At 33.3% G+C, this 12,108-nt stretch overlaps 1 protein-coding gene across 31 annotated transcripts in view; it reads left to right on the top strand.

Moving 5' to 3' along the window:
- PLEKHA5 (pleckstrin homology domain containing A5) overlaps positions 1-11,309 on the top strand; it is a 176,365-nt gene extending 165,056 nt beyond the window's left edge. For 21 of the 31 annotated variants that reach the window (XM_074268917.1, XM_074268913.1, XM_074268916.1 and 18 more), the window contains 3 exons: positions 119-264; positions 1,926-2,010; positions 10,446-11,309. In XM_074268917.1, coding sequence (XP_074125018.1) covers positions 119-264; positions 1,926-2,010; positions 10,446-10,464 — 250 coding nt within the window. In that variant the 3' untranslated portion in view covers positions 10,465-11,309. Of the gene's footprint in view, positions 1-118; positions 265-1,925; positions 2,031-10,445 lie in introns of all 31 variants that reach the window. The other 10 variants (XM_074268918.1, XM_074268935.1, XM_074268933.1 and 7 more) reach the window with 1 other exon arrangement.
- The last annotated feature ends 799 nt before the right edge of the window (positions 11,310-12,108 follow it).

The following is a 12,108-nucleotide window of genomic DNA, read 5'->3' as shown; positions in this document are numbered from 1 at the left end:
TTAACTTCATAATCTTTCATAAGGAAAAATAATCAATATCTTAAGTTCAGTTGTTGTATTTAGATGTTCATTACATAATCTAGAACCAAATTTTAAAATGTCTCTCTATATTCATTAGCACCCAAATTGTGGGTCTAATCACAAATCATAAACCAGAAGTCAACTCAGAAGAAAAGGAAATGACCAGTGTCAATGAACAACAAGGGAACATCATTTCTTTTGAATCAACTGCTGAGATTTCAAGAGGAACTCAAGCAATAGCAGGTAAGTATCATTATGCGTATTATGATTCTTATTCTCCTACTTCATGTAATTTTTTCACCATTTTTCTATTTTTGACCTTGATAAAAAAAACATAAATGACATTTTCATTCAGTGAAAAAAAGTCACAATTTTACTTACAAAATGATCTTCTTGATACTTATCACAAGAAGATGGTTCTCCACAAAATTTGCAAAATGAACTTGCGAAAACTGAAGAGTGAATTCATTAGTCCTGACTCTGCCTGTTAAAACTCTGTAAGTGCTTACCTCAACAATTATTGTATTATCCTGCTATGGCAACATTTTTCCAACTGAGAATTTTCAAATTTCCAGTGAGAAGTAGGATATACTTCCTTGAATCCTTCCCCATTGTGGGGTATAAGTGAATTATCATCCCCAGTTTACAGATGAAAAAACTGTCCAAAATTTGTCCAAAATCACACATAGGTGTTTGAGCCTTGACCATAAGTCCACATCATCTCATCAACCCTACCAATATTGGTTCCTTATCTTATGCCACTTAGAAATCTCAAAGCCACTTTTCTACTAGTTACCTATATTCACTACCATTCTAAGGTAGAACATTTTGTACTAAGATATTTTTTCTTGTTAGACCATAAAATAATTGTCTTTTACATTGAATTACTTTGCTTAGGTCTGACTGCAAGTTATTCACATTAGTTAATTCGCTTCTGTTAGCAGGGAGTTATTTTTTTAAAATTTTTCCCCTTTAACTGGCTCCTAAAATTTGTCCTAAACAGCTCACTCCAGTCATGTTTCTATAGAACCTAAGGGTTTACAACATTCGCAGCCTGGCAGCAGCTTGGTGTCATTGTGAAAAGAGCCTTACCCTTGGAGTCAAAAAGATTATGCCTGAGTCTTGCCTCAGATCCTTATTGACCCTTGGCAAATCATTTTACTTCTCACAAGTTTCCCTATTCTGTTTTTGTTGTTTGTTCTTCATTTTCAGAGCACTGTACTTGCATTATCATAGCAAATTGGTTACTCTTATTACTTATTATCCCCATTTTACAAATGAGGAAACCAGGGCCCTAAGACTTGACATTACTTGATGGAAGTTGCTCAGCTGATGACTGTTGATTCTACTATATAAATATCAACACAGATCTCCTAATCAATCCTGAATTGTTTATCTGCTGCATGATACTACATATCTCAGATGTAAAGCAATGTAATATTGTTTAGGAAAAGAAAGACATTTTTCCTCTTCCGCTTTGTCTGTCCATACCAAATTAAAAAGTTTATTAAAGATGAGACAGATTTAGAACCTAACTAAGAGTGACTCATTTAGCTATCAGTCAAAAGTCTAGAAAACTACAGGAACGAAAATTTTGAAACAAAGATTCTAATGAAAGATTTCATAGTATCTAAGTAATTTGTTCCTGAATTAGACAGTAGCAATAAAAAATAAACACATCTATTCATTTCTGCTTAACCATTCTGTGTACATAATCAAGAACCTACTGTGTGCAGTATACTGTGCTATATATCACTGTGAGAGCTGCACAGCAGAAGGGCCTTGTAGTATGTTTCTTTTTACTGTATTTGTTACCATCTCAGCAGAGTTCCAGGACAACAGTTCTATTGTATGTTAAAGGTTTTTTTTTATTTTCTCATATTTTCTTGGTGTGTTGTTTTCAGTGAAAAATCTGCCCAAGTCACCTGAGCCTTCAACATCACCAGTTCCATCAGCACAACCACAGCTTACAGAAGGATCACATTTCATGTGTGTATAGTTACAGAGAAGTATGTTCTTTTTTCCCCCCATTTTGCTTGTGTTTCATAGGTACTTGTCTGTTCATCTGTTATGTTACTAGATTAGCCTGGACAGTACATGAGTAACTTAGAAAAGATGACAAAGTGAATAGGTATACTACATGGGTCAGTCCACAACTTTCCATCTTTAAGACTTCCAGTGATATTGGATAAACAGACCTCCTATCTTTGTAAAATCAGCATCAAGTGGAGAGTAAGACAAATCCTGAGCCTGTAGAGGACTGAGCTTTGCAGTTGTATTATTTCTTTTTCTTTTTTTTTTAATTAATTTTATAATTATATTTTTTTTGACAGTACAATGCATGGGTAATAATTTTTTTTTTTTACATTATCCCTTGTATTCATTTTTCCAAATTTTCCCCTCCCTCCCCTAGATGACAGGCAATCCCATCCATATTAAATGTGTTACAATATAGCAGTTGTATTATTTCATAATCATTCTGCTCAGTTGTCTATTTCAGAAATTCTCCTAATTCTTATGCCACTGTAGTGATTTCTCATACCCATCCTTTCCATTGTACTTGTATTTAATCACTCTGTTTTGGGCTCTCTCATATAAACTATTTTAATAGCTGCCTAAACTAGTCTTTCTACCACCAGTCTGCTGGGGCCCTCCAATTTGTCCTTCACATTGCTGCCAAGTAATCTTCGAAAAACAGCCTTTAATCAAATCATTCACCTTACTGTTTGATTAGGGGAGGAGAGGAAGCATGTGTTTCAGTAGAGCAAAATAATCACACAAGAGATCTTAAAAGAAGTAATAAAAGAGATTAATTTGTTTGAGTTAATGATTTTTTTCCCCCTGAGGCTGGGGTTAAGTGACTTGCCCAGGGTCACTTGCCCAGGGAAGTGTTAAGTGTCTGAGAGTAGTTTTGAACTCAGGTCCTCCTGAATTCAGGGCTGGTGCTCTATCCACTTCGCCACCTAGCTGCCCCCTTGAGTTAATGATTATTAAACAAAGCAAAAAGCAGGGAGATAGATGCATCCCAAGTTTTTTTGATGCCATCATGTAAAAAGTCCACTGCAGAGTCCAAATGAAAGAATTCCTTCTGGGGCAACTAGGTGGCACAGTGGATAGGGCACCAGCCTTGAATTCAGGAGTTCAAATCTGGTCTCAGACACTTAACACTTCCTAGCTGTGTGACCCTGGGCAAGTCACTTAACCCCAGCTACAGGAAAAAAAAAAAAAAAAAAGAATTCCTTTTGGCTATATGGGTAAGGCCCTAGATGTTTGCAGATAAGACATTTTATTAATATCATTAAGCCTTATAATATTGTAAACAAGGTTTATACCTTATAATATTACAGGACCCCTGAAATGATATCCATCAAAATAAAATAATAGCACTTATATGTTTTGCAAAGTATTTAGTATTAACCCATTTTGTGAAATCGTTTATCTTATTATTTTATCTTATATAAGCATTATCTCACAAAATGAGATTCTTACAAATGCAATTTATATGTTTTATCTCACCACCCTGAGGGGCAAATTCTATTATCTCCATTTTACTGTTGTGAAAATTAAAGTCAATCAAAGGATAATAGACTGAAGGGAGGGGAGAAAATGAGGGGGAAAGAGCCTGTTTCAGCTTTTGAACTGGGATCTCTCAGAACTCTGGGCCAAAAAGTTCAGCTTAACTAACTATTCACAGGGGAAAAGCACAGTATATAAAGGATATCTTTTTGTCTCACCTCTGCTTTAAAATTCTACGGACCAGTCAATTGGTTATCCAATTAGGACAAGCCCTAAAGATGGATGGTAAACTGGGCCTAGAATTGAACAGAGGAATGTTGATAGGCTGGATGATCCTTAGTGTTATTTGTTTCTTTTAGTGACCCCTTGTTTCTCCCTGAAATAAAAGGCCTACTTTTGGGGGTTTTGTTTTTGAACATCTGTCTTCCAGTCAATCTATATGGTGATAAGTAATGAATTGCTGTACTCTCTGGTTAGCCACTAGATGGCACCATGGGAGGAGCGGTAAGACAGTCAAGAAGACTTAAGACCCTCATTAGCTGGATCTTCCTCCAAGCCTCTCTGTCCTTTCTGGCCCCATTTCCTCCTCCTAGAGCTGCTGTGAAGATCTGCTGAAATAATATTTGGAGAGCATTTAGCCCAGCACCTGACGCTTAGTAATTACTATATAGCTATTAGCTGTGTAATACAGAAGTGCTTAGTGGGCATAAGAAGCCTGTAACACATTGCCATTTTATCTGAAAAAAGCAACATAAAGCTGGTCATCAGAAAGATGTATGATGGGGACCTCCCATGAAGAATTTATAGGAAGAAATAGGGAAGTGGTACAGAGAATGTGCCTTTGATGAAATCATGTATCTAAACATAATAGATATGGAAATATGTTTAAAAGAATTACAGATATTTAATCTATTTCAGGTTTCTAACTGTTTTGTAAAGGGGAAGGTAAAGAAGGAAGGGAGAAAAACAGTTTCACAAAAATGAATGTTGAAAACTATCTTTACATGTATTTAGAAAAATTAAATCCTATTCTTAAAATTTATATATATATACATTATATATATAAATTTTATATATATTTTATATATATTTATACATATAGATATATATATTTTATCAATTCTGATGGACGTGACTCTCTTCAACAATGAGATGATTCAAACCAATTCCACTTGTTCAGTGATGAAGAGAGCCATGTAACCCAGAGGAGAGGACTGTGGGAGCTGAGTGTGGACCACTCTTTCTGTTGTTTGCTTGCATTTTTGTTTTCCTTCTCAGATTTTTTTACCTTCTTTCTAGATCCAATTTCTCTTGTGCAGCAAGATAAATACAATATATGAATATATATTTATACCGTTAACATATACTTTAACATGTTTAACATGTATAGGACTACCTGCCATCTAGGGGAGGGGGTGAGGAAAGGAGGGGAAAAGTGGAAACAGAAGGTTTTGCAAGGGTCACTGTTGAAAAAATTACCTATGCATATGTTTTGTAAATAAAAAGCTATAATAATTATATATATATATATATATATATATATATATATATATATATATATATATATATATAATATATATAATAAATTTTGACAAGATTTTAAGAAAAATATATTTCTCCACTCTCTATCACTTCATATAAGTCCAGTGCTTTGTGTTTGTCATAGTAGTTATTTCTTATGACATAATAGTTTACAGTTGAGGTATTCCAATTTTAATAACAAATAATACATATTGTGATGGATATTTTGATGCTAATGTCTTTTGTGTTGGTGTTTTGTTTTGTTTTTTCAGCTAGTTCAAGTGCCTTGTACATTACAAAAGCTTACTATATCTCCATTGAATTAAATTGAATTAAATGATGTGATATGATATCAAAAATCATCAAAATTATTTCCTAAATTTATCTGAGAGGCCATAGCAGTCAGTCCTGGATTACAGTGAAAGTGATGAAAACAAAAAAAGATGGTTACCTTTAGGGAAGAGTGCTACACCAATAATCAGGAGCTTTGTACTCAGTGTTAACTCTTACCATTCATTGACAATTTGACCTTGAAATTATCTGGAACTCAGTTTCTTTATATGCAAAATAAATTGTTAGACTAAATTCTCACTAAAGTTCTTGGTACTGACATTTCATGAGTGGGTTTTTTAACTTATTTTTTATCGTAGTGTGATACAAGTATTTTCATATTTTGGGGACAGGGCAGGGCAGCTTAGGGATTACCCCAAAACTTATTTTAAAAGCAGAAAAAAAGTGCTTTCCTCTAATACCTGGCTTTTAAATTAGATTTTAGGTTTATTAAGCTGAATAAGTAATATATTGGGATTTTGCTAATCATGGGATTGACAAATCTTAAGTTGCTTTCTTTGTGTTGTTTTTCTTGTTTTGTGTCTTCTGAAAAAGTTCAGAACAAAAAAATCTCTGTTCTTTTCCGAATTTTGTTTTCAGTATCCGTTTGGTATGTATTTAGGTATATTTTATACCTAACCAACATAAATGTTAATATGTGCTTTTGAGTGCCCATCAGCATTTATTAAATAGTTATACCTGACCCTATGAATATGAAGAGTAAAATATTTCCTATTCTCAAGAATTTACATTTTAAATAGTCTTTAAGTATGCAGAATATAGTTAATAATTCAGATGGCATAATGAATTAAGTTTTTAAACCTTTGGACTTCAGTTAGACTTTTTGAAACATCTTTTATATACATGTCAGGGGAAACATTCTTTGTATGTAAAGAGTGAACATAAAAAAAAATAAGTACTTTGCAATTTGGGGGAGTGCACAGAGACAAGGTCAATTTGACTCTACATCAGAGTATAGGAGAGCAACTAGTGTATAATGAAGCTGGAATATAAGTTGGGCCAAGTTTCAAAAGACTTTACATGGTTAACAAGGGAGTTTGAGTCAATGTTTTATACTAGAGAAAGTATGGAATTTCTCATTTTTATTGACTATATTAGTGTTATGCTCAAATCTGCATTTAACGAAAATCACTTTAGCAGAAGAAAAGAGGATGAGTTAGAATGAAGAGAGATTAACAGGGAGTATTTTACAGTAACCTAGATCAGCAATAGGCAAATCAGTGCCTTCAGAAATTATGGAGTTAGAAATGACGATATTTGGGAATTAATTGGATAGGTGAAGTGAGGGAAAATGAGTCCTGGATAAATCCAAAATAGGCATCTGAAAGACAGAAATGGTGTTGAGGTTATGGGGTACAATCAGACTCTCCCCATACTAGGACCACCAAAATGATGGAATACAAGGTAATACCCCAAAAGCCTATTGGGATTATGGTCCCTTGTCTCAAAAATTTTTTTTGTAGACTTAGACATCTTCTAAGTGGCAGATTTATGATACTGCTAAGAGTGCGCTAAATCCATTAGGATTTTTATCAAGGAAAAGTAATTTTAAGCAGTTAAGGGAAAAAACAAGTTCCCTAACAGAGTTGTGTTTGGCTTGGTGATGGAGAATTAAGCCATCAAGTAAGCCACAAAACAGGTACATTAATACATTGATTGAACTACGTAAACTGTTCTTGAAGACAATTTGGAACTATAATCCCAAAGTTAGTACACTGCATGCTTTTAGACCCAATGATACCACTTACAGGTTTATGTTCCAGAGAGACTAAAGAAAACCAATATATCTAAAAAATAATTTTAGGAGCTTTTTTTGAGTGACAAAGAACAGTTAGAAACTAAGGAAATATAAGTAATGACTGAACAAATTATAAAGAATATATGGAGATTATTCTGTTAGAAAAGTTCTGTTAGATTGAGCAGCTAACATTAAAAGGAATTTAGCACTCTAAATGAGTTAGCAAAGGAATTACAGTAAAGTAGATCTTCTCTCCCTCCCCCTATATATGTTAAACATGGTAAAAATATATGTAAATCCGATATAGGTATACATATTTGTACAATTACCTTGCATAAGAAAAGTAGATCAAAAAGGGAAAAAAATAGAGAAAATAAAATTCAAGCAAACAACAACAAAAGAAGTAAAAATACTATGTTGGGGTATGGCTCTCTTCTTTACAAGATTATTGGGAGTTCAATTTTTCTCCCTCTCCTTCCCCTCCTTAAGATAGCAAGTAATTTGATAAAAGGTTATACATATACAAGCATATTAAACATTTTCACATTAGTCATGTTGTGAAAGAATCATAGCAAAAGGAAAACACAGAAAGAGAAAACAAAAAAGAGTGAAAATAGTATGCTTTGATCTATATTTAGATTCCATTATTCTTTCCCTGGAGTGTATAGCATTTTCCTTAGTGAGACTTTTGGAATTTTCTTAAATGATTATATTGCTGAGGAAAGCTAATTCTTATCAAAATTAATGTGATGTCATTCTTAAAGGAGGGAACAGCCCTTATGCATGCATGCATAACATTCTTCCTCAATACAAGTTCAAAATCATAGATTACAAGGTGGGGAATCTGGGTATTTAGGTGGGTTCCAGTGGTGAATCTACTGTTTTACCCCAAATCTCTTATATCACCTTAGCCAAACCCCTCTTTCAAGTTCCTCTTGTAAAATGAACCATTTAAACCAGATAACATTTAAAGTCCCTAGCAGCTCTTGGGACAGTAGGTCTTTCTCAAGGAGTTTGACATCATAATTTGGCTTTCTGATTGGATACAGTAACTGGATTTATGATGGCTTTGTCAATGCTAGACATTCTAAGAATTCTACCGGAGATCTCCACCCAGGTGGATAAAGGTCCACTTGAACAAAAAGCCCTATCAAAATCAAAAAGATCCTTTTAGAATCCTATCAGTGCTCCTTCCTGTTTACTTCAGATTAAGATAATTCTGGCTGTAAACAACCCTGGACCTCTAATTTACTTTCAGTAGAGTGGGGGTGTTTGGTAAACAATTGGTATCCTAGATGCTAAAGGTCCAAGGAGAATAAACCTGGAATATATCTCCAGTTCATTTGCACAAAGATGATAATTAAGCTTATAGTGTTGATGAGGTCACCTAGGGAGAATATAGAGAGGCTCTAGAATGGAGCCTTAAAGGACCCCTGTAGTTAGGGGGTGAGATATATAGCCAATCTGATGTCAGATGGCAATGGAGACTGACCAGGACTAGCTCTAGCTAGGTAGGAGGAAATGCATAAGAAAATAGAATCATAAATCATTAAAGTAGGAGAGAGTATCCAGAAAGAAAAGGGAGTGAATAATGTCAAATGTAGAGAAGTCCAAAAGGATGAGTAAGAACCAGTGCATTGGGCTTAATTTAACTAAGAGGTCTTTGTCTTGTTTAGAGTGAGCAGTTTCAAATAATGAGGTTGGGAGCAAGATTGCATAGGATTTAAAACTGAGTTAGAAGGTGAGAAGTAGAGGAGTGAAGGTAGATAACTAATTTTAGGAGTTGGTCTGAAAAGGATAGAGGATAATGGCTTGACAAGATGGTAGGCTCTAAGTTTAGGAGTTTGATTTTAGTTTGGCTTCAAGGGGTGGAGGAATAGACTTAAGCACATATGTTTAAAGACAGTAGGAAAGGAACCAGTAGGTAGGAAAAGCTTAGAGATAGGTAGGGCTGGTTGAGGTTTTACTCTTTCTTCTATTTGGAGAAGTTTAAACTCTGCAGGTCTCTTATCATTACTATTTGTTGTATTCTTTTAAAAATAAATTGAGTGAGCTTCTGTTTCAGAATCTACAGCAGTAGATTTTGTCAAATGCCTTTGTTTTCTATTTTCAGACTATTTTGATCCAGAAATTATTGTTTAACTGTGTTTTAGTCTTCTGGTGCTTATAATTTTTACTTAAGCACAGTAAGTAACACAGAAACAAATACCCCTTTTTTGTTCTTGCTTGTTATTTGTATAGACTTCAAATGGCACCATGGCCCAGTCCTTTTGCTGTCCAGAGCTGCCCTCTTTTTATTCTCTAATTCAAATTAAGCCATCAAATAATTGTTAGTCATCTGATACTTAAGTCCACTTAAGTCCACTGATACTTATGCCACTTAGACCTTTAAGACCTATTAATTTAGTCATTTTAGCGCAACTAATAACACACCCATGTGACAGGAAAAGGTCAAATATTATTGCCAAACTATACATGAGAATGGTTGCTTCAGTCTTGGTAAGAGAGTGTTACCTAAAAGACAATTAACATTATTGGTTCAGTAAAAGCAGCAAAAATCAAATGTGTTCAAGCTCTAAACCTACTCACTAGTTGAAAAGCTAGCAACATATGCCAAGTTTTGATATATTTTATACCCATTTTGATAATAAAATCTTGTTATTTAGCCAATACTTTTTCAATTTTCAACTATTTTAAAGGGACAGTGATATCACAGAATGATAATTTAGTCGCTCTGCAAGTATCATCCTAATTTTTGCTATTTTAATTTATTTTCTTGCCTATGTATGTAATTTTTAAAAAATTATTTATATTATAAAAATTATATTATTATTATATTAAAATATATTATTATTAAATTAAAATATATATTATTATATTATAAAAATTATAGTTGTTTTTTTTTAACCAAATATATGCATGGGTAATTTTACAGCATTGACAATTGCAAAACTTTTTGTTCCAATTTTTCCCTTCACCCCCTTCCCCAGATGGCAGGTTGACCAATACTTTCTTAATTCTTGGCTTTGGCCGCATTTAGTTAAGTTTTGTAAAGCACGTTGATTTGTATATTTAGATATTTGCATATTGTTACATATTTTAGTTTAGTCCAGCAAATTATTGGTTCTTCCTTTTCCTTCATCAACAAACATTTTTTATTTATTACTGTGTTTTAGTAGTTTAACAGCCTTGTATATAAACATGTCTTTTCTGTATATGGTCCTTAATTAGAAATGTGAAACATTACTTCTTTTAATTTTGTGGATGGTAAAATTAATTTTCTTTTCTTCTTTTCTAGCTACAACAGCTTCTGTTGAAACAATTCATAGTTAAGGATATGGACCTATGGAAATGTCAGAAGAATTTGTACAGTCTCTTAAATCTATGAAATTCATAGTTCAGATGCTTTTAGCCACAGAGCATCATTTTATCACTTCTGGAAATGTTTATTCCAAAATAGCTTTAATGGCCCATAGGTACACTCCACAATATCAAGGTTATCTATTATGACACCAGCTTGCTGCTATGATTTCAGTGCACATAAATAATGGTGCTTTTTAATGTGTAGCCTACAGCCATAGCTTAGTTGCTGTGTTCCAGATTTAAATGTTTCTTAATTCAAAGTTGATTTACATTTGGATTTTGACTTTTTAGAAATTGGTTCCTTTTTACACATCTCTACTGAAGCTTATTTTCTCTTGGCTACTCTAATGCATTGTTTCACACTTGGTTTGTAAAAATCTTATATATATATGTATGTGTATTTAAAATGTGCCATTTTATTATTGCTAAGTGAAATGTCCTGTTTTTTGCTGTAATTATTTCTCAGTCACATTGCACTCAGTCACATTGCAGCGTCAGCAGTTACTGCCACACTGTTGTCAGTATATACACAAATGTTATGGCCTATTTTTCCTTAAAAAATAAATAAAGTGTAGGTATTTTGAGGTACTGGGCTTTTACTTCTTTGGAGTAGGTGTGTACAGCAATAAGGTTTCCAATTCCAGTACTTAGTTTGTGTACAAATGTAATTATGTTCATTGTGTATATATTATACAATGAGCACTTGCAATATAAGTATATAAAGTTACTATTGTTTAAATGCAAATGTTCATATCTCATTTCTTTTCTATCATGTTAAATAAATGTTGATGTTCTTAAACATGTGTTACTGATTTTTTTCTCCTCCACTTAAAACTGAAGAAAAAAGATGATGGTAGCATTGGTAATCAACAAGGGAAATGTTGGAATTAAAAAAAAAAAAAAAAAGTTTTAGACAGCCTTCCCATTTTACTGATAAAGAAACTCGGGGCTCAACAAAATTAAATGTCAACATACACAGCTAAACAAAGTAGAGTTATATGCAAATTCTCCTACCTTCCATATATTTGTTTTATTAAACTGCATTGCTTTCTATTCTGTTCTTTCTATTCAATTGTTTGAATTTTGTCAGTTTTTTTTTTTTTTTCCCTGAGTCATTTGGGGTTAAGTGACTGGCCCAGGGTCACAGCTAGGTGCTTAGTGTCTGAGGGCAGATTTGAACTCAAGATCTCCTGACTTCAATGCTGGTATTCTATCCACTGCGCCACCTAGCTGCCCCTGAATTTTGTCAGTTTTTAAAAGAGAAAATAATGAATCACCTCATTGAAATTTGTGAGTTTAATATATCCTTCTCATGGAAATTTTCCAGTGATATTATATCTTTTCCCAGACAATTTTTTATTGTCAGTGGCACTATTAAAGAATGTTATCTTTTTTATTCTATGCCAGAGATTCATAACCTAGAGTTCCTGTACCTTGAAGGAGGATGTGAATATATTTCAGAGCATCTGTGAACTTGAAATAAAATAAAATAAATTCTTATTTTCAGTGATCTTTACCTAAAATTTAACATTTCCTTTTTTTTAATGAATGTAAATTGCCAAAAAAAAAAAATTGAAAAGCAAATCCATAAGCTTCAT

The sequence above is a fragment of the Sminthopsis crassicaudata genome, chromosome 5, assembly GCF_048593235.1.
Source record: "Sminthopsis crassicaudata isolate SCR6 chromosome 5, ASM4859323v1, whole genome shotgun sequence".
Taxonomy (NCBI): Eukaryota; Metazoa; Chordata; class Mammalia; order Dasyuromorphia; family Dasyuridae; genus Sminthopsis; species Sminthopsis crassicaudata.
This window is presented reverse-complemented; position numbering and strand designations above follow the sequence as displayed.